This window comes from Lampetra fluviatilis, chromosome 2, assembly GCF_964198595.1.
Source record: "Lampetra fluviatilis chromosome 2, kcLamFluv1.1, whole genome shotgun sequence".
Lineage (NCBI taxonomy): Eukaryota > Metazoa > Chordata > Hyperoartia > Petromyzontiformes > Petromyzontidae > Lampetra > Lampetra fluviatilis.
Genome location: NC_136276.1, coordinates 27480242 through 27504149, shown reverse-complemented (window position 1 = coordinate 27504149; position 23908 = coordinate 27480242). Strand labels below are relative to the sequence as shown.

Genomic DNA, 23908 nt, shown 5'->3' with positions numbered 1-23908 from the left:
ACTACACTACTATACACTATACACTACTATACACTATACACTATTATACAATACACTATACACTACACTACTATATACTATACACTACTTTACACTATACACTATTATACAATACACTATACACTACACTACTATCTACTATACACTATACACTATTATACGATACACTATACACTACACTACTATACACTATACACTACTATACACTACACTATACACTACTATACACTACACTATACACTACTATACAATACACTACACTACTATACACTACACACTACTATACACAGACTCTAGCTCTTGCTGGGGAATTCCCAGGCATTCCCAGGCCAGCTGAGCGACGTAGTCCCGCCAGCGTATCCTGGGACGTTGTTTTATATTTTTGAACATTGCCATTCAAAGTGTCTCCCTACTCAATAGAGCAATGTGGCAGCAGCCGTCGTAGATCCCTGAGCCATTCGTTGAAGTTCCACAATTTCCTCGGGACAAACACTTGTCATCTTTCCACAAAGCGGTTCTTATTTTATCGACTCCTAAGAGGGAGGGAGGGGGGAGGGTGATGGGCTGAGTCAACCCTAACTGGGATTTGAACTCTTCCTCAATCTGTATTTACAGACAATTATAGACAATTGCATTATCTGACCGTGTACAGACCAGCCTGGATGCATGACAGTCTCATGATGCTTCATAGTCGCCTCCTCGTTCGATTGTTGTGAATGTGGCTTCTACGTCTGCAGACGGTGGAGGTGCTTTGAAAAGGGCTTCATGGAGATGTAACATCGTTTTGTGCAAATTGACTCGCGTCACCTGCTACAAGCAACACGTATCAACATGCTGTCACCTTGCCTGATTCTCAACACGTATCGAGTATCGCCGGTGCAAGAGCTATCAGGTCAGATAGGTAGTGGCGGTGTGGTTTGTGTACTCGACTCACGGTCAGAAATGCATAAGTTCAATTCCCTGTTGCGGATGAACTCCGCCCATCGTCGCAAACCTATCTTTAGTTTCGATGAAGGGGTACCACTTTTTGGGAAGGCAGCAGTGATTTTCGATTGGAAAAACTGAGCTCTCAGCATAGGAACGTGGAATTTCCACCACTTGCTCAGGGGCTATAAACAGAGATGGGGACCACCCCATGCTCATTCCATTGTGGAGAAACTTCAACTTTCCAGTGCGGTGCTTGCACAATACATTTTAATTCCACAAATAAATGTAGCCCAATGACGAAGTGCGCCACGGTGGCGAGATGTTAACTACCTCGCCTGGTGTACAGGATGTCGTGGATTCGATGTTGACCCTGATGCCTGTATATCTGGAGTTTGTATGTTCTCCCCGTGGTCGCGTGGATTTTTCTCCGGGTCCTCCTGTAGAATCGCCATGCGTTTACAGTATTCGGCTGCTATAAATTGCACATGATAGGCCACTTCATTGAGCTATAATATCTGTCCAGGGCACTTCGGAAAAAGAGCTATGTAGCTCAGTGGGCTTTGGCTGGTAAACTAGAAATAGTTTAGTTTGATAGTTTCGTAATGGAAATCGAGTAACCCTTTAATATCAATATAAGCAACGTGCAATGACAGCCCGAATGGCGCATTCATGTTTAACAACTCATCGCGTACGGCTCTGCCGTTTATTTTTGTCTGTGTAGCGAATTAGCACCCTGGCTACGAAGAAATATTCATCGGTGCAAATACACCCGGCCAAACCTGCTTGTGTTGGTCGCATGCCATCGTATCTGTAATATCCCGCGCCGGGGGCACGGCACGTAACTTTTAATTCGCTGGCTTCGCCCCAGCGCGTGAAGCCCTTGTAAAAGTTGAACGTTAATAAGGGCTGTTTTGTAATCCTTCCTCCAGCGCAGATTGAAAATGTAGCCATGCGGGAGTTTAAAGCAATAAAGGAAAAGCCACGTGTGGTTTGCGGGAACGTTAAATGTTGAACGCCGGACAGTTGGGTTCTGGGTGGCTGGATATCCTCGCGATCAGCGCCATCACCACTGGGCCAACGTGCCCCGGAGTCGCCGGTTTGATTTCCGATGCAGCTGACTGTGAGTTGCCGCATCTAACTTGACGTGCACGCAAGGCCCGAGAGCAGGGGTGCCCAATTTGTGGTCCGCAGGCCATCGCTGGTCTGCAAGGAAGTGGTCCATGACAATTGAGAAGTAGTTTCACTTTTGAAAAAAATACGTTGTTGCTGCACGCATTTTGAGAGTTGTCAGTGGCACTTGCGCCACAGCAAGGTTGGGAACCACAAAGTGCTAATTGCCACAAATGAAACGCAATACCTTTGCTGATCTCGTTACGGAACATAAACCATTAACCAGCAAGGCATTGTGGTTCGTTTGTGAACTCCGGACTCGAACCACCCATACCAGAATCTCACCGCTGTGTGTCTGCTCAGTGCTCTGGCATGGCACGACCCCTGGTCATGTCTTGATCTCATGATGGTGATCACGGTGTGGAAGCCCGTCTTGTTGGGTTGATGATGGCACCGATCGGTCCCTGATGCATTCCCTGGCTCTGCCACCACCCCCCTCCCCCCCCACACTTGCTCTCCCAGATTCTCCAGCAAAATCCCGCAGTCAAAGGATGTGGAGCCGCTGCTGGAGATCGACGGCGACGCGCGCAGCTTCGAGGTGTTCCTGACGTCGCGCACACCCACGCTCACCGTGTGCGACGTGCGCACGTTCATGGCATGCACCGTCAACCTCGACCCCAAGATCCGAGAGATCATCGCAGGTGAGAGGGCGCCGACGGAGGTCCGCCGCATGCCGGTGGCCCCCCACGGCCCCCCGCGGCTCGCGATCGCCGCGTCCTTTATTTTGGATAGTCGGATCGAGACGCGTGAAACTACATTGCCCCTTTTACAAGGGCGGCCTGGGCCACACGGTCGATGATGCTGTTGCTTTTCCATGAAGACGATGCCGCTGGTGCAGTTTACGCTGCGGCTCAAGCTGCTACTGCTGACGACGATGGCGATATAATTGAACCCTTTGCCGACATCGCTCCTGTTGATGACAATGCTGCTGCCGATAAGCCAACGTTAATTTTGGTGACGACACGGGTGACGACGATTTACGATAGCCACGATCGACGACCGCGACGTTGATCACGACGACTGTCCGGTGATGACGGTGACGACCCTGGCACCGGCAACACAACGCCAGAGGCGCTTCCGTTGACGCCGACAGCGCCGGTACTAACGACACGGACGCCGGCGGTGAACCTCCTCGCTCGCAGACGTCCATGCGGCACAGGTCGGGGCGACGAGCGCCTCGGTGTTCCCGTCGGCGACGGCAGCGGCTCCCGCTCCCGGCGTGCCGCACTCCGCGTCGGGCGTGAGCGCCTCGGGCCGATCGTCGGGCCCGTCCGGGCCCGGGACGCCGGCGCCCTTCGCGGGCGGAGGGAGTCTCGTGACGCAGCCGTCCTCCTGCTCCTACTTTGACGGCGGCATGGGACCCCAGCACCCCTTCTACAACCGGGTGAGCTCATTCTCCCCCTTCCGTTGTCGAATCCACACCCCCCCCCCCCCCCCCAATGCTTGGCGAGTGCTCGGCGATGGAGAGAACACGCAAGTCTCGCGGAGGAAACGTTGCGCGCGGTTGGAATTTATTTTGCTCAGTCGCCGTTAGCTGCTGTGGTTGTAACAGGTTTATTTTTTTCATTCCTGTTGCTCTGCTCTGTGCCCCCCCCCCCCCCCGTACCGTTCCCGTTCTGCTGTTGATGTGCACCGATGACTGCTTTATTGAGAGTGATATTGACGCACACAAAATGAAGATTGAGTGACCGATGATTGAGAGTCGGTGTCTGCCTGCTCAGAGGGAGCATGGGGGCATCGCTCGCCTCTATTGGTGGTGACCCTCAACAAGCAGTGGAAATTCCACGTTCCCACGAGGGTTCTGCCAGACTCGCTGTGTGGCGACCACCGTTTGATGATGTCCAACAGTGGTGTTGTTACCCACTTTTTGGCTCGGAGAGAATAATGATGATGGATGATGTTGATGATGATACTAAAAATAAGTGTTTAGTTGTGGCCGAAAGCGTTGTGGCCGAAACGTCGTGAGAATTATTTTATTATGTTTTATTTTTATTATTTTATTATTTCCATTCTACGTGACTTTACTGAAAGAACCAAGAAGATGAATCCCTGCGGTCACGAAAGCTTTAAATCGAAAAATAAGTGTTTAGCTCAACTTTTACAAGTTGTCCCAATGTGCTTTATAGTCTAAGCAAAGTATAAAACTGTAAAACTCAAATATTTCCAAAGAAAAAAAATGTAACGACAAAAATACATAAAGAATTCAGTTAACTCAGGACCAGGATTCGAACTCGGTTTTCCCATGTGGTAAGTCACGCGCCCGGACCCACACCTCCTGTTCCCTGCAATCGTGCGAATCACTTGAGTGCGAGCCTCAATCGCGAGATGGAATTGAGCTCAATTCAGTTAAATGAATGGCCCCCTTGATTCTATCTCCCTTTCAGGCCAGGTGGCATACGTTAGCAGAACCCACGATGGATGACGATCCGGGAAGGTTGGAATCATGTTCATAATCTGATTGTGGATTGATGAGCTCATCATCAATGTGGTTCTTGTTAAATTGAGTACCAGTCAGCAGTGGTCACCCTCTTGTGAAACCGGCCCCTTCTCAATAACGCGCAATGCCACAAACAGAGACACGGTGACTGCCGGGTGCTTGTTCGGGCATTCAGACAAATAGGCGTTGGCTTTGCAATGCGGTTTATTTAAACGCGGTGCATTTTACTCCTGGCCTTGAAATGTCGTTTAGCTTCTCGGTCAACAGGTTGTGAAAATAGCCACTGTGGGGCAGTCCAGAGCGTGGGTGACACGGATGAACGTCACGTTCAAAATGGCTCATCAGCAAGCCGTACTCGTCTAAGCACTGCCGTAAATGCCCAGTGGTATCCGTCATTACACTACACCCAAGTCTTGGGCAGTGTGGTTAACCAGAGTTAAGTAGGGGATGTTTGTTTATTTGTTTAATTTTTACAGTTTTCGTTAAGTTACTGTAATTGTAAACTTGCCGATGCGGGATAAGACTGGGGCGTGCGGCAGCCTGCTCGCTGCGATGACATAACGCGATGTCGATTACCCACCTTCGCGACAGGACGCCAAATGCTCACGAGACAATTGGGGGGGGGGGGGTGCCAGGATGCTGGGGCCCGTGTGATACTGCTGTGTGCCCGCGGAGCTAATGGGGAATGATAACCCCCCCACCCCCACCCCAAGTGTGTGTTGGTTAACCAGCCGGAAACTCTTAAAGAGACCAGGGTGGTCTCGTTTGCTAGTGACCCTGTTGCATTCATATCCCAGGAGGGGCTACCGATGTATACGTGTGTGTGTTGAACTTCTTTCGCACTGTACGTAGACAAACGTGCTCATCGGAGGTGCGGAGGAAGGACAACAAACTGAACACCAAAAGCATTTCTAAAGACACGAGTTGTCAATCTAGATGTTTTAAAAGTGTATAGCCCCCAGTGTCGTCCTAATATCGGAAGAGCGTTCCAGATGGCCGCAGAAGCGCATCTGACAGTGCGAGATAATTTGACGGTTAGCCAAAAGCCACTGTGAGGATGACCGGAGTGTGCGTGATAGATTATAATCCTTGACGATATTGCTTATGTAAGTTGTAATGAGGTGGGAAGAGAGCTAGATGGGGGTTTAATTGGTTCCAGGGGCTTCAGAGCGAGAGAACCTGTGTAGCAGGTTCGGCAAGGCAACACGATTCTCGCGGTGAAATAAAGAGAGGCGAGTGCCACTGGTGGATTTCCAAATGGGTGGAATAATGAGAGACTGCATGACAGCACTGGCCATATATATAGATGTACCAGCAGGAGAAGCAAAGGCAACAGATAGCACCAATGAGGTCACAAATGAGATGAATCGTAGCGTTTGATTGAATACCACCAAAAAAACATCTGCGTCAATGTTAACACACTGGCACAGATGTATATGCATTACCATGGGGCAGACGAATGTTGGTTATTTGAGCGAGAGTCTCATAGAAGTGGTGCAGAGTTTGAATAATGTTTGCTTGTTTGGGCAGCAACAGCAACTGCTGCGATGATTCTTTCTGAAGCTACTGTATTTTAAACAGTTTTTTATTTCACCAGGAAGGCCCGCTGAGGTATGTAGCTCTTTTTCGGAAGCGGCCTGGCCACAAATGACAGCTCAACGGGGTGGCTTGTCGTGTGGAAGTCTATATCAGCCAAATACTCTTAAATACACGTTTCTAAATGTGGAGGGAAAAACCGGAGGAGCCGGAGAAAAATCCACACGACCACGGGGAGAGAGACACGCAAACTCCAAATATACAGCAGCAGACGTCAGGGTTGGGATCAAACTCACGACCTCCTGCATACCAGGCGAGGCAGTTAACATCTCGCCACAGAAGCAAGCACGTGCGCTAGGTTACCGGCTGTGGAAAGTTGAGAGGTTTGAAGTTAGGGTATTTGTCTTTGGGCGGGTGGGGCGGGGTGGTCTCGATGAAGAGCCCCTGGCGTTGTTGGGTGACTGTCGATCGTGCGCAGGATCTCGAGAGGGTAACCTTCCTGCCTGTGCAACCAACCACACCGCGCAAAGCGCTCATGACCGGCCCGTGTGCCTCGTTGGCTTAAACAAAACAAAAAACTTCATTCATTTGCACGTCTAACACACTGTCACCTGTTAAGCCAAAGATAAACTCTTAACATTTGTGCGTGCAAATATATGCACTCACATTTTTAGACAGGTGCCCTTGTTAGCTTTTGGTGAATACATATTCCTGCGTGGTTGATTGATTCCATTTCTGTCACCATCACTCCTACTCAAAGAATAGTCCGTGCGTGTCGAGTGAAGCGAGTGATTTCCGTGCCTTGTCAACGGCGCACTATGACCAATGTAAGTTGCCGAGACACCTCCGTGAATGTGGCTGTGTATATGGAGAGCGGTGGCGCAGCGGTGAGCGCACTGCGCTTACGAACCGGGCGACCCGAGTTCGAGTCCCGCTCACGGCCAACGTCGGTGACAAATGTTTGAACCGGTCTTGGGCCTCCTCCCCTCAGCCTGAAATGAGTACCTGGTGCAGTATGCAAACATCGCCACTGGGGAGACAAGGGCGGCCGGACGTGGTGCTGGCCACCCACCCACCCCCTCGTGTGACGTGCCGGCCTTCATAGGTGCTCGCTAACAGCACTTGCCCCAAAAGTCTGTAAAGGCTATAGGGGGGATCTTTGTCTTTGTATGCGGTGTGTCTCAAGCCAGTCTCTTCCTGCTAAGACGAGTAATGGGGCAGAGCTCATCTGTAATTCGCTGCCCTCAGCCTGTAATAGAAATGGTAGGAATTGGTGGTTTGAAATTCCACATTCCTTCGGCAGGTGGGAGAAGAGGGGTGGGTAGGTGAAAGGGTCTTCAAAAGATGGTCACTGTTAACCTCTGTGGAAGGAGCACTGATTTGTTTGACCCTGGAAGATTTATGAGTTGAGTCGAACCACGGTTGAGATTTTAACTTCATATTGAAAGATATCCATAGCTCAGGTGGCTGTAGATTAGCCTCTGAATGTTCTGTTCACGTGTTGAAATCTGGTCTCCAACCACAAATTATCTAGTTACAGGTGTAATTCCATTCACGACATTTCATACACTTCATGTATACTAATGTTGACACACAAGTTGGGAAAAACAATATGTGCCACCATTATTGTTAACAATAGCCGCATTGTACACCTATATTTAATGACTATTTCAAAGGAAGGACCATTGCCAATTCATTATAAATTGGTCTACGATCCACTGCCATGAGTTAATTTCCAGGCCAGGTGTCGACTCAACCTATCATCCTTCTGGAGTTGAGAAAAAAATTAACCCGTAAAAACAAAGTTTTTCACTATAAATCCTTTATATGCGTGGCGGCTAGAGTCCTCTCGTCCTCTGGCTTGAGATGGCTGCCACCTATGGGTCAGAATATTGTCTGCCACCATTAAGCAATTGGTAATTAAATATTTTAAAAAATTTCCCTAAACAGTGTAAAATTTTGGAAAAAAAATTTCACGAAAATTCATTGTCACGCACAACGAGTCTGTGTATAAAATGTCAGCTCGATTGGATCACGGGAAGTGGGTTAAAAAACGACCGAAAGATTTGCACGGTCCTAAGCAAGCAAGCAAACTTAATATAAAGGATTTAAAAACCAGCCACACTTTGTGGGAGGTCACTTTCGTTTTAGACTTTCCCCGTCACAAGCAATGTGGAATTACCATCTCTGGCTTTGGGCTGGCTGCTGCAATTAAAGCAAATGTTTCGTCGTGGGGAAAACACTTTGGACATGTAGCCTTTTGTGTTTGTGGATATTCATTGCATATCCCGCACCTTTGATTAGCACGGTTGGCTACGTACGGTGCGAAAGATGCTCGGCATACATACGTCAACGTACATGCATCACGGCCAGTGAAAAGAACATAATGCAATTACATGCCCCAAGTTCCCTTTGAAACCGCTACGTTGCCTTTTTTGTGCCCATGCTGTGTGCACAATTGCTTTGTCACGTTGTCATACTTGTCAACCCATTATCAGTGCTGCCTATCTTATTACAGACCATTTCAGAGCTTATTGGTCACCCCGTGCCCATATAAATCTCAACGTTCATCCTACAAAGTCCCATCGCACAGGAGAAACACAACACAAATAGAAGAAAGGAAAAAAATGTTGCCCGTATTGCAACGGCTGTATGCCATATGGACCTGAAAACTCAATTTCCCTGGACAAGAATACGGGTAAACCGTTTGGGTTGACAGGTATGCGTTGTTGTTGTTGGGTGCGGTGGCTGCCTTAGTGAGTGTCTTTTAGGGGGCATCACCCCCGCATTCGTTTGAACCCAGGGCCTGGCCTTGCTCCAGGCTGACGCGAAAACCGAGCGTAGCCACAGAGGAGAGGCGCCCTACTCGTGCAGCCGCACGACGCATTTCCTCGTCGGATGGCGTCTGTCGCTCCCAAAAAACTGGGCTCGGCACATTTCTTACAAATGGCGCGAAACCGAACGACAAACACCGGCGCGATATCACACTGCGCAAAACGTTCTTGAAGCTTGAATGCAAACGAAAGGTGCGTCTGGCATGTTCTCCCAGGTCTGCACCGCCGTACGTGACGGATGCCATCTCCGAGAGAGACTCACTAACTGAACTGGCTTTACCGCTTGCCTGTTGTTGTTGTGATTCAAGTTTAGATTCTTCATTCATTTTCTCATTCATTCATTCACTTGCGCTCTTGAGTGTGTTCCATCGTCACGTGTTTGTGCTTGTCGTGTGCACGCTTGTCCCCCGTCCCTCTTCTTCCCCGTAGCCGTATTTCGCACCCCAGTTGTATTTGCCGTCGGCGGCCGCTCGCCCGCCCACTGAGCTGCGCCTCGCTGCTGCTGCTGCTAGGCCCGCCATGTCCCGCGACCACACTAACTTGCCTGTAAGTACCCGTCGCTTCAAGAGCTCTCAACCAAGATTGCGGTGTGCCGATGTCGTCATGGTATACTGCAGTGACAGCCACGGGTGGCGAGATGTCAACTACCTCGCCTGGTATACAGGAGGACGTGGGTTCTACCCTGACCCTGATTCCTGTATACTTGGAATTTGCATGTTCTCTCCGTGGTCGCATGGATTTTTCTCCCGGTCCTCAAATGTTTCCCTCCACATTTAGAAAACATGCGTTTAGAGCATTTGTGTGCTCTACATTTGCACACGATAAGCCACTTCGTAGAGCTATAATTTGTGGCCAGGTCGCTTCCAAAAGAGTGCTATATAACTCAGTGGACCTTACCTGGTATGATAAAATAAAAACTAGTTTCGTGTAATAAATTAATCCGACAGCCTCCCTCCTGTCTTCACGCATGAAGCAAGCATTTGTTAATGTGGACACATTGCGCCATTACTTAAGCCACCCAAAGATGACTTTCCACAGTGGTTCCGTGTGTTCCGAGATGACCGAAGAGCCCCATGCGAGATCCGTAGACTCTGCCACAGGCGCTAGACGTCGCTTCTGAAAAATAATCTAATAGCTGAGTGGGCTTGACTTGGTAAAATAAAAGGTTTCGTTATCATCATTAGACCTCCTTTGCCAGTACCAAAATATAATAATAGAGTTTTCCCCCTTTTTTTGGCAACATAACTGAAACCTTTTGGCGTCCTCTGGTCGAGCACTAATTGGGTCGAGGCTCAAAAGAAAGCCGTCCCTTGGTGTGGACCAATCAGTTTCAAGGACAATGCATATATTATCATAGTGTGTTTTTTGATAATTGTTTTTTTACCCTTCTATCTGGCAACAAAACTGACACCTTTTTACAAGGAGTCATGTTTGCATAGACCGCAATACCTGCAGTCATAATACAAACAAAAGAACATAACTCTGATAATGTGCACTGTCCTTGAAGTTGATTGGTCCACACCCGAGACAGCTTTTCTTAGAGCCTAGTCTCACATGGGTTGGACCAGATGACGCCAAAAGGCGCACTTTTGGCGTCATCTGGTCCAACCCATGTGAGACTAGGCTCTAAGAAAAGCTGTCTCGGGTGTGGACCAATCAACTTCAAGGACAGTGCACATTATCAGAGTTATGTTCTTTTGTTTGTATTATGACTGCAGGTATTGCGGTCTATGCAAACATGACTCCTTGTAAAAAGGTGTCAGTTTTGTTGCCAGATAGAAGGGTAAAAAAACAATTATCATATTTTTACTGGCAAATGAGGTTCCCATAGTGTAGAGTGTGATTTTTGTTTGCATTTTGACCACAAGCATTGTGGTTAATGCAGACATGAATCCTTGTAAAAAGGTTTCAGTTTTGTTGCTAGAAAAAAGGGGAAAAACCCTATTATTATAGTCTCGTTTTGTTTGTATGTTTTAGTTAGTGATTTGCTTACCTTTCCTATACCCTGCACTCCTGCCGTGTTTTCGTGTTGTTGATGTAACGTTCCGACACCCGACTGCTGGACATCTGTGAAACAGAACTTCATAGCTCATCGGATTCCTTCTGTATGAATGAATATTTTGACGCTGGGCGGTTCGAGCTGCGGGGTGCAGCTCCTTTCGCCGCACCCGTTTTGGCTTCCGCATGCGCTTTGCCGGTGAGACTCGAGCAGCAGAGTTACACGGAGGCCGCGTCCGCCAGACCTCCGCGGTCCACACTCGCGGCAGTCGCCAAACTCTCGGGCGACAAACTCCGCCGCTTTCAGTGGCGCCATGGTGCGCGCAACAGGAAGTGGCCTCCCGATTGGCTTGATCACAATCACGTGGGTCAGATGGACGCGTGCGATTGGTTGTGTGCTTGCCGCTTGGGCTGTCGCACGCCACGATGGTTGCCACGGGACTGCTGTGTGTGTGCTGCGATGGGGGGGGGGGGGGGGCTACGGTCAGTGGATTGTTTTAGTGAAAGGACTGCATTCTTACGTTTGGGCAGGTACAGCATCTGATCAAAGTATAATTTCGCTCTTGATGCCCTGCTTCTAGGCGAAGCTGCAAGCTTTTAACAAAATAAGGCTTCCATTTGGCTGCAGCCGGTCCTGTTGTGTTTGCGTCAATCCGTTTTTGATATTTCCATTGAGAAGTATGAAAAATAAGTATAACAATTACGGTAATTCGCTGTCTCTAGGGGCCACTATAGTGTTATTAATGCATTATTTTACACATTAGTTTATAGTATCATCCTGATTATAATCGCCTGTGATTGGATGGAGTCCATCACTTGCAGCGTATTTCTTTACAGCCTGACTCAAGCCTATTCACTGCATCCTAAATACATTCATACAATTTACTACCATCATGAGCCAAGAATGTCTGTGTGTCCCGCGTGTGACGTCACTCTACGTCGACCAGCCCCCCTCATTCATATTCATGAACAGGTGACATCACTCCACATGTAGCACCCCCCCCTCATTAATAATCATGAGCAGGTGACGTCACTCCACATGGCGGGGCGAGGCGCCTCCTCCCCCCTCCTCAACATCAAATTACAACCCTCACTACAAATGCAGAACCCTCACGTCACGCGATCTCCGTCACGCTGTTGAGACATAGAAGTAAAATGGTCGTCATGATGAACAAGGGATTATAACCTTTAAATGAAATAAGTCTGTGTCACCGCGGCCTTACAAATTGCACACGAATTGATGCAATGAATATCACGTCGTTTGCAAGTTTCAGATTTACTGAAATACACCCGTCCTTGGACGGTCAAAGGCTCGTAGAATATAAACTTAATTTGCTTTGTTCACATTTGGGAAGGACGTATCAATTTTCGGACTGACTTATTTTGACCTTAAGAACACTTATTTAAATAAAGAAGTGAATAGCAAACCCGCTCTTGTCTTTATGACCGATCATACGAGTGGCTGGTTAGAATGCGATGTCTCAAAGAGTTATGTTAAGTCTGTCAGTTTAAGTGTGTGGGACCACAATTCTGCACACCACATGTACATCGGGCAGAGAACGTTCTTTCAATTCATGATCCCGGGAGAATTTGTCCATTTGGTTTTTTCTTTACATTTTTTGTGTTCATTTTGGTGGATTTAATTGTTACGTTTCAATTTAGAAAGTGACACGTTTAGGAACATCGCATTTAAATTACCGAAATTTACACGGTTATTTAAATATGTAATATAAAAACATTTTTTTTTATTAATGTAGCATCGGCAAAGTGTTTAGTTCACTGCACTATGAACCCTGAAATCCGAATTTGATTCCTGGCCACAGCTATCATCAGTGCCAAGCGATATCTGAACCGTTCCTAAGCAGTTACCTTAACCAACCCACATTGACAGCATGATGAAGTATGATCAAACAACCACCATGACTCACGTGGCATAGGGAAGCCAACACCCAGCGATTAATTAACAAAGAGCTGTAAAGTATTACAATATTACTTTAATGTAGGTAACAGATCAACTTTTTGTATGGGTGATTATATATGTGAGAATGCGAATACGTTTGCAGTGTGCAATTGTGTGGGTATGTGGGTGCGTGTGATTGGCGCGCTGCACTACGAACCCCGCAAGCCGAGTTCGATTCCCCCTCACGACCAACAGTAAAGATTGTCTGAACCGGTCCTGGGCCTCCGCCAGGTCGACTCGGCCTCAAATGAGTACCTGGTGTGGTGTGTAAACCTCGCCACTTTGGGGACAAAGGTGGTCGGATGTGGTGCTTGGCCACCTTGTATGCCTTGCCGGTCTTCATAGGTACTGTTGCTGTAACAGCCATTTTCCCCAACAGTCTGTTAAGGCTACACGGGAGATCTTTATCTTTGGCGAAGAGGGTGCCAATGACAATTTTAGGTTCCACCTGGCGCCGATACTTTCAGCTGTGTGCACATTTCGTTGCAATGGGAAAGTGAATTTGTAGAAGCCAACGGCCGGGCTTGCCCGCCCCTCACTCAGACCGGCCGGGGCGAATGTGTGTTTGACACAGAGTTTCGGCCGGTGACATTTGGATTGAAGCGAGCAAATAAATAAGCTCTGTTTGCTCCGCTCGCTGCCGGCAGTGTAACCTCTTGGCTGTTCTCTTTCCATTTGACTCCCCTGCCACGTCTTCACTTGCACCTCGTGCCAGAATGTGTTGGGAGCCCAAAAACACGATTTGAATTTACAGGAGTACCACATTTTTTTTTTTGGTGCCAATAATTTTCGGCTTGGTTAACTCGTTTTCAAGGAGGTTTTTTTTTTGCCTTCCCTACAGTGAGGTACTACTCTTGACAGACATTCCACATTCCTATGAAAAGGGCCAGTCATTCCTCGGGATGACCACCGGTAACTTGCTTCAAAGTGTTGCTCAATGGGATCGGTTGACCCACCACCCTGCCCCCTCCCACCAATATAGTATCTTTGCAGGTTTCCTATTACGAGTCAAGCACCCCGCATATGCATATTTCTACAGATGCTGAGATAGTACCTTTATATAACTGCAAACTTCCCCAGTCTCCCTTGCAAAGAGGAGTGCAAGGTACATTCATAATGAATCCATTCTGGCTGTAACCCTGAAAACTACGGAGGTAGACAACTTTTGTGACCACTTTAGAGCCCGTTGAGACCAAAAGTTTCTCCTTGTAAAAAAAAAATTTTCAAAGCGATTTTGGTAAAATAACAGCGTAAAAGTACGTGGAGTCAAATAACACAAAATGAATGGAGGCTCGGCTAACGGTCTGGCTCGCCAGCTTGCCTTTTGGCTGCTGTTCTTGTATCAAGGACACGCAACGTGTCATGTCAACTGGTTTGGGTCCCTGCGTGGCCCTGAGAGAGCCGTGCGCCGCCTGTCGAATGCGACCTCTTCCCCTGTGAGCCCTTGTCATCTCAAAGCCCTTTCAGTCAACGGTTACAGGCAGATGCTTCCAACGCATTCCGCCCGGTCTGTTTTCCTCGTTGTTTTTTGGGAGCTGGCGCCTCGACTTGACGACTTGACGTCGTCGAAGTCACGGCCTTAGCAGTCAACAAAGTTGTCGCGGTTAATGTCTGGCGATGGCACCACGCCTCGCCATCGCTTCCTTCCTTCTGCCAGATCCCTCAGCTGTTCCACAGTCGACACGTGACTTCCAAGATCCGCTCTTACAGTGTTCCACCGTCTGGCCCTAAGACTTCTTCTTGGTCACTGATCTTATCTTACCTGAACGTAATTTATATAGCGCGTTAACCAAGGCACTTTGCTGCGAATTAATAACGGTACATATGAATGTAATGGTGGAGATGAGGCCAATAAAATAAATGAGAGGAAGCAATGGGGGCAAATCCGTGATGCGTGAATTTGGTGAAAGCGAAACTGATGACAGTAAATAATGACGAATGGATTGAATGAATGGGGTGAATGAGTGATCGCCATGTAACGAGAATATGAAGAGGGAATGGTAACGATGGCGGTTATGAGGAGGAGATTAAAGCGGGTCGTGGGGTGAGCTAGGAAACAATGATTGAGTTTTAAGTGAGGAGCGGAAACTTGGTGAGCGAAGGTGACTGCTTAATGTGGAGGGAGACGTTCATTCCGGTAAAGGGGGGGGCGGGAAGAGAGAGAGAGCGTGGATTGAGCACAAGGAGGAGGGGGGGTCAGAGAGAGACGGCAAAGATTGAGGGCGTAGAGGGTGAGAAGGCGACGTAGGAAGGTACACGAGTGGAAAGATGTGGCGTGGCGCAAGACCATGAAGGGATTTGTAGACCAGGGTGAGGAATTTCAGTGGGGTGTGCCACTCAATTACCTGTCCCAATTTTGATCTACAATGTACCCCAACCCAACCCAAGGTTCGCTTGACCGTATCAACACCAATTTCTTGCCACATTCTGTGCCAAACTTCCAAGTTGCCTTCCCCCATTCTACATGTGTGTTCCTAGATTTCTCCATATGCACTTATGCTTAAATTCCTGGGTATTTTTTTTCCTTTTGTCATTTTGTAGAAGTTTAGATCTCTGACCCTTCCTGTAGGAGACGTTAAACTGGCCTCAAATACCCACAACTTAATACTTTTCAGAAGTGTCTTTTATTGTCCGTCACAAACCTACCGTGCCCAGGCAGCATGTATCTTTATGTTAATTTCTTGTTTTTTTTCACTGGGTATCAACACATTTTCATGGTGCTTTTTTAACCTTCAGGGTGAAGCATACCAAGGTTCGCTGAATCAAAAAGAAATATGTTCCAGGGACACAGCAGAGGAAATACAGAGATAAACTGAGAGCAGAGTAGAGTAGTTTTTATAATGAAAAACAGCACGAGATGCTGAATGTCAAAACCGGTGTCGAGTTTGCTTGTGTTGAACCGATGCTGCTGATATCCTGCACTCCCAGAAGGCCGTGTGGCTGATGAGATGTGCAACAAAAATTATTTTCTTTATGTTGAGGGACAGATATTTGGAAAAAAATCCATGCTACCACGGGAAGAACACGCAAGCTCCAAATCTTTACCAACCATGGGTTCGAGATCGAACCCACGACCTCCTGTATATTCCGGTCGAGGTAGTTAACACCTCGCCACCGCAGCAAACCACCATGAAGATGGAGTGATGAGATCGGTGAATATATAGGAGCGAGATGGATTGTGGCATCGCAGGACCGTGAGAGATGGTGAGGGATAGGTCATGGATGGCGATTTTCTGCGTGAGGCTTTTCAGCGTGGTAAACGTGAATTGGCTGCTGCCATCTTCAAGTTCAACCAGGCTGCCAACTTTTTTTATTTTCCTCCTTTTCTTTCCTCTTTTGAAATCATTGTTGTCAGACGAGTGGCAAGGGACAGTCAACTGGCTAGGCAACAGACAGTTTCCTCGTACAAAACGAGCAATGGGGTGGCACAAGCGTTCATCAGCGGCCCCAGAACCAGTGCTGAAAATTTCACGATCTCTTGGCAGGGACAGTTTTAGTCATAGGGCGGTAACCACTGGTAGTCTGTGTCACCCAACGCAGAGTTACTTACGTGTGTATACTTGTGTTGAACTTCTTTCGCACTATATGTAGCACAACCGTGCTCATCCGATTAGCTTCACACGTGACTTTGTTAATCTGATGTTAGTAATATTTTGGACATTGTACGCTGGAACGGTGGTGCAGTGGTTAGCACACAACAACGCTATGAACCTGAGTTCGATTCTCGGCCACGACTTACATGGGTAACGGGTGATACCCGAACCAGGCCTGCTTCCTCCCTCGCCAACTGGCACTCACCGGCATGGTGAAGTATGGTCAAACAACTCCCATTGAGGGGTCAAAACGTTTAGAAACATGCTATTGCAGCACCGCGGTGGCACTGCTTATCACACCATGTGCTGTTCGCCCGGTGACCTGAGTTTGATTCCTGGCCAAGGCAAACGTCATTGGCGAGTGACATCTCAACCAGCCCTGGGCCACATTTTTATTCAACAATTTGCACTGACCAGTGTGGTGAAGTATGGTCGAAAAGCCCCAATGACCGACATGACTTGGGGAAGCCTTCATCCAGCAGTGGACCGACTAAAGGACTGGACATGTTCATATGTACTCTACTTCGATTTAAAGCTTTCGTGACTGCAGGGATCCATCTTCTTGGTTCTTTCGGTAAAGTCACGTAGAAGGGAAGTAATAAAATAATAAAACAAAACATTATAAAATAATTCTCACGACGCTTCGGCCACAACGCAAGGTCTGTCTCCCCGACAGACCTGGTCTTCACCTGAGGACGGCTGCTTGCTTTGTGGCCGAAGCGTCGTGAGAATTATTTTATTATGTTTTGTTTTATTATTTTATTACTTCCCTTCTACGTGACTTTACCGAAAGAACCAAGAAGATGTACTCTACTGTTTAACACGTAGGTGACCAGTATTATCGACGCTAGGTTTTTTTTGGGTTCGCGTAAATATACACGTGCCGTTAAACCCGCCACCGCCCGACACAGCCAATTAGTAATGTTTGTCACGTCAATAAAACATGAAATTTAGTTACTAGTTCAGCACATCGGTATTTACACGACCTAACACAACCCCCCCCCCAAAAAAAAATAAACACCTCTCATGTTGCTCTCCAATGCGAGCCTTGCCAGCTTGATTTGTTTGGCAAGTGTGTAACTCCGGCGGGCTGGTGCCGTGGGCTCTGCGTGGCATTCCTTCACTTTATCTTCTATAAAGGGAGCTCGCTCTCCTTTTAGTCCACGCCTCTCTCTGCCTTTGTTAAGCGCAACGCGGTTCACCAGCCACGTGGTTCACCAGCCACGTGGTTCACCAGCCACGTGGTTCACCAGCCACGTGGTTCACCAGCCACGTGGTTCACCAGCCACGTGGTTCACCAGCCACGTGGTTCACCAGCCACGTGGTTCACCAGCCACGTGGTTCACCAGCCACGTGGTTCACCAGCCACGTGGTTCACCAGCCACGTGGTTCACCAGCCACGTGGTTCACCAGCCACGTGGTTCACCAGCCACGTGGTTCACCAGCCACGTGGTTCACCAGCCACGTGGTTCACCAGCCACGTGGTTCACCAGCCACGTGGTTCACCAGCCACGTGGTTCACCAGCCACGTGGTTCACCAGCCACGTGGTTCACCAGCCACGTGGTTCACCAGCCACGTGGTTCACCAGCCACGTGGTTCACCAGCCACGTGGTTCACCAGCCACGTGGTTCACCAGCCACGTGGTTCACCAGCCACGTGGTTCACCAGCCACGTGGTTCACCAGCCACGTGGTTCACCAGCCACGTGGTTCACCAGCCACGTGGTTCACCAGCCACGTGGTTCACCAGCCACGTGGTTCACCAGCCACGTGGTTCACCAGCCACGTGGTTCACCAGCCACGTGGTTCACCAGCCACGTGGTTCACCAGCCACGTGGTTCACCAGCCACGTGGTTCACCAGCCACGTGGTTCACCAGCCACGTGGTTCACCAGCCACGTGGTTCACCAGCCACGTGGTTCACCAGCCACGTGGTTCACCAGCCACGTGGTTCACCAGCCACGTGGTTCACCAGCCACGTGGTTCACCAGCCACGTGGTTCACCAGCCACGTGGTTCACCAGCCACGTGGTTCACCAGCCACGTGGTTCACCAGCCACGTGGTTCACCAGCCACGTGGTTCACCAGCCACGTGGTTCACCAGCCACGTGGTTCACCAGCCACGTGGTTCACCAGCCACGTGGTTCACCAGCCACGTGGTTCACCAGCCACGTGGTTCACCAGCCACGTGGTTCACCAGCCACGTGGTTCACCAGCCACGTGGTTCACCAGCGGGCGCTTCCGACACAGAGCGCCCGCACAGGCTGCAGGCCAACACGGACCAAAGGGGGGGGGGGCCTCCTGTTCTAGAGGTTTTCTACTCAACCCTCATTGTTTGTGTCCCAACCGATGGATTGAAAAGCTTGACTTTGCAAGCGCTGTCGATAAGTGACCTTGCATGGGAAACAAAGTACAACGACTGCGTCAAAAGGAGGGGTCACATGGATGCTTCGGTTTATTCGTCAATATTCATCCTTCAGTCCACGTTCCGTGCAGTGAATCGCGTTTGTTAGAATTAACGTTTTTTCATTTGTGTGTCATGGATTCATGCCAACTGTATGGTAAGATCAGAATAGTTTAGTTTTATTTGTATATATATTTCGATTTAAAGCTTTCGTGACTGCAGGGATTCATCTTCTTGGTTCTTTCGGTAAAGTCACGTAGAAGGGAAGTAATAAAATAATAAAAATAAAACATAATAAAATAATTCTCACGACGTTTCGGCTACAACGCAAGCAGCCGTCTTCAGGTGAAGAATGAGACACTACCAAGCTAGGAGCTTATTTTATTATGTTTTATTTTTATTATTTTATTACTTCCCTTCTACGTGACTTTACCGAAAGAACCAAGAAGATGTATATATATTTTTAAGTTTTTTTTTCACATTTCCTTTGCTTTGCACTCCCATCGTGTTTTTTTGTATTTGTTTGTTTTTGTAACGTTCTGACCCACCCCTGCTGGACGTACAATCTGTGAAAAGAGCTTCATAGCTCATCAGATTCCTTTCAGTATAAACATAAATTCTGATTCTGAAAACCGTTGGTGCCACCACACCTCCTCATTGCCAACAACGCCTTCTACCCTGCGCCAGACCCCGCAGCGGCTGCAAGCTAGAAATGCGGTCTCAAAGATCTGCCCTGACAGTATCCCACACCGTCTACTCCGAGGCTCACACAGACACCACCAGCATCATATAGGGGGGGCTGTAGCCTCGGACGGAAAACCACAAACTCGCACAGAGACCCGTAGACCTGCCCTGACAGTATCCCACACCGTCCACTCTGAGGTCTTCTCGTCCTCCCCGTGATCGCTGCACTCGTGAGGACCACTCCAATGCCTGTCAATCGGTCCCTCCCCCATCCTTGCACACGCATCCCACCAAGCCCAACCATGTTTGCCCAAGTTACGTCTGCAACACACGACCGCCACGTTTTCTTCTGGACTCGTGCGTTTCTACTCCTGCCTGTCTTGCCACGGCATTCCTAGCATGCATCTCAGACACCTTTGCTCAAATATCATGCAACTTTTCGATTTAAAGCTTTCGTGACTGCAGGGATTCATCTTCTTGGTTCTTTCGGTAAAGTCACGTAGAATTGAAATAATAAAATAATAAAAATAAAACATAATAAAATAATTCTCACGACGTTTCGGTCACAACGCAAGTAACTTGCGTTGTGGCCGAAACGTCGTGAGAATTATTTTTATTATTTTATTATTTCAATTCTACGTGACTTTACCGAAAGAACCAAGAAGATCATGCAACTTATTTTTCACAACGCAAGTAACTTGCGTTGTGGCCGAAACGTCGTGAGAATTATTTTATTATGTTTTATTTTTATTATTTTTTTATTTCAATTCTACGTGACTCTACCGAAAGAACCAAGAAGGTCATGCAACTTATTTTTCAACTGCCTAGTTGAAGAGTCCAGGGGCCTGAGTACAGGATGGAATTGTGCAAGCTAAGACTTGTCATCACTCCGATTCCGTGAGGGAGTTGAGGCATGTGAACCTCGTAAAGTTAGGAGAGAATGTTAAGTCAGGGTAGACGGGGACCACTCATACGTCGATTGTCAAAGTAAAAAAACCCATAATCTGGCTTTTTCGGTAAAGTCACGTCGGTAAAAAAGAAAAGAAAAATAAAAGAAATGAAAACAACTAAATTAAATCACGACGTTTCGGAGGCAACACAAGCTTCCGTCTTCGAAATGTCATGATTTAATTTAGTTGTTTTAATTTATTTTATTTTTATTTTTTACCTACGTGACTTTACCAAAAAAACCAAAGAGTATGAATCCTTGCAGTCACGAAAGCTTCACATCTAGAATAAAAAAAACCCAACCAGTCAATCATCTTACCCGAATCGATTCCTGGCATTTCGACGGTGATATCCATATTCATGGTGTGGGTTTGTGAAAAAACAGGCCAAATATAACGTAAAAAATCGGAAGGAACAGCTTTCACAGATGGTCGCAGAAACGCATCTGAAAGCGCCGCGCGATGCAGTGACCGTCTTTGTTCAACGGCTAGCCAAAAGTCACTGCTGCTGCAAGGATGACCGGAGTTCGCATTTACCACAAGTGGTGTTCCACCAGGTGATACAGCCTCATAATGTTGTGCTCATTTCATCGACCCCAGAAAAATAAGGATGAATTATTATAATGATGATGATGGTAGTTACAACATGATGAGGATGGCCGATGATGATTGACAGCAATTCATCATTACTAACAAGTAAACCCGTAAAAACAAAGTTTTTCACTATAAATCCTTAATATGCGTGGCGGCTAGAGTCCTCTCGTCCTCTGGCTTGAGATGGCTGCCACCTATGCGTCAGATGATTGTCTGCCACCATTAAGCAATTGGTAATTCAATATTTAATTTGTTTTCCCTAAACAGTGTAAAATTTCACGAAAATTAATTGTCACACACAACGAGTCTGTGTGGAAAATGTCAGCTCGATTGGATCACGGGAAGTGGGTTAAAAAACGACCGAAAGATTTGCACGGTCCTAAGCAAGCAAGCGAACTTAATATAAAGGATTTAAAAATATATTCGCCTGTGGAGGACGCGGGGATCGATCCCGCGACCTTTGGCATGGGAAGCGAGGGCGCTACCAACTGCGATACTCTGCCACGGCCTGTGGAGGGGTTACGCTCTGGGCTCTTACACTCTGACGTTCAGCCAATGCCATGAATGCGTTCTATTTGAATATATGTAAAATAAATTTTTTTTGCCTAAAAAGTGTAAAATTTTGGGAATTTTTTTTCACGAACAATAATTGTCTGGCACAACGAGTCTGTGTGGAAAATGTCAGCTCGATTGGATCACGTGAAGTGGGTTAAAAAACGACCGAAAGATTTGCACGGTCCTAAGCAAGCAAGCAAGCATGCGAACTTAATATAAAGGATTTAAAAAGGTGAAAGCATTTCAATGCTAAAATTATTGCTGCTTTTCATTGATATATTTGTAAGGCATGGTGAAAATGCAAAATTCCTATATTGCACGACTGTTTATTTAACGCAAAATAGTATCAATTTTATCGACGCCATGAGAATGATGTGCTTTGATAAAGCTTTGTCTATTATACTGTAATAACACAAATAAGAACATTGTGTTACCAATATTTGTGGTGCTCAGCACGTGCGTTGATTTGAGTAAGTTTTTTTACATCTTAATTCAGCGGCGCTGAATTTTTTAGAAGTTATTTTTTTTAATTAGTTCATAAACCCAAGAAACAAACGTGGCACAGTTCGTGCACGCATGTATCACGAAACCCGAACAGAAATCCTACGAAAGGAGATCAGCTGAGAACACTTGGGTTCACCACCCTGTCACAGTGGGGATTGATCACAATCTAGCAACTCGTTTTTTTTCACTGCCAGTTTATTTTGTCTAAAAAAAACAACCCAAAAGGGACCCAAACAATTTTTTTTTAATTAAAAGCAGGAAGGACAACAAAAGCAACCGAAAATAATCACCACTCGTGCTCCGGATAAATCTCCAAACGCCCGCCAAGGTGAACTGGAAACACACCGCGGTCATACAGCGGGCCCCCCTCGCACAACCTAACAGCGCCTGGCTAAATTGCCCACGGTGGTCGTCGCGAAGCTTCGCATTTCTCTCCGGTCATCGCAGAGTCACCCCCGGAAATGCGCGGTCGACTTTGGCTGGCTCGGGGCGGAACGCGCACACCACCCCCCCCCCCCCCCCCACGGCAGATTTGCTTGGCCGTGGCCTCGCGGTGAAAAGGGGGGGCGCTTCTCGCAGAGGTCGTGTTGACCCGGGGGTAGTGTTCCTTTCGGCCGCGCCTGCGTGCTAAGCATTGCTGATGGGCAGGCGGTACGGAGTTGCCGTGGCCGGCTGTGTATGCGCGAGTGAGAGAGCGAGCGAGTCTGTGTGTTTTCATTCGTCCATTACAGTCATCGCCTCAGGCTAAGTCGACCTGGAAGTGAACGTCCTTGTCATTCTTGGAGGCTTAAGCGGAGTAGAACCTGGTTTGTATCTGTGTATGGGACGGCCTGTGAATAGCGGGTTTTGTTGGCGTGGTTTGTGGGGTGGCAAGGAGTTGGATTTCCAAGTATATCCGTTCGAAACTTTGTGCGTGTATGCACCCGTGTATATGTGTGGGTTTTCTCTGGGTACTCCGCCTTTCTTCCACCTATCAAAGTCAATAGAAATTTGCAAACATCCCAACGCATCTGTAACCGGCGCTCGCCTTTGAGGCATTGTTGGTGAAACACAGATGACTTTTCATGTGTTGTGACACTAGCAAACCTTTCGATTTAAAGCTTTCGTGACTGCAGGGTATGTATCTTTGGAAGGCCATATTATCTTGGTGGCCTGGCTGCAGAAGGTTTCAACGAGAACTGTTTGATTTGATCAATTAATGCGGTTGAATCAGAAATTATTTTGTTGGTTTTAATGACGAGGCTGTTGGTGGGGTCTCTTTTTATTTTTGTATAGCTGCCATCGTTGAGTAGTTCTTGAATTTTGTTGTTGTATTCTATTTTGTATAAGAGCTAAGCTAGTTCTAGACATAATTCGTTTAGCATTAGAAGAAGTTACAGCAGAAGAGGTTAGTGTAAATGCCTTCTACGTAACTTTACCGAAAGAACCAAGAAGACTAGCAAACCTGTTTGGCGGAAATGTGGCCCAAAAGATGAAATGTAGTTGAACGGATTTCTTGAACCCATCTGTGTGGAGCTTTAATTATGTTCTTCTCGTATGTACGGTATTTATCCATGCATATTGATTTGCAAACCACTCGGTGAGGGAATTGGCCAAACATCCCAATGCAGGACCCTACTAAAAAATAAAATCTTTAAACTCGGTGAGGCGTCACTGGATAAATGAAGGACATTCTTGAAATTTTCACGTGTTGTTCGTATTACATGAAGACATGTGCTGAGGAAAAGTGTACAATTAGATATATTATTAGCTTTACATAACACTAGGT

The 23908-nt window shown here is 47.4% G+C and overlaps 1 protein-coding gene across 5 annotated transcripts in view; it reads left to right on the top strand.

The window, feature by feature from the left end:
- KIDINS220 (kinase D interacting substrate 220) overlaps positions 1-23908 on the top strand; it is a 124304-nt gene that overhangs the window by 72429 nt on the left and 27967 nt on the right. For all 5 annotated transcript variants that reach the window (XM_078873080.1, XM_078873077.1, XM_078873078.1 and 2 more), the window contains 2 exons: positions 2560-2738; positions 3240-3481. In XM_078873080.1, coding sequence (XP_078729206.1) covers positions 2560-2738; positions 3240-3481 — 421 coding nt within the window. The remainder of the gene's footprint in view (positions 1-2559; positions 2739-3239; positions 3482-23908) is intronic.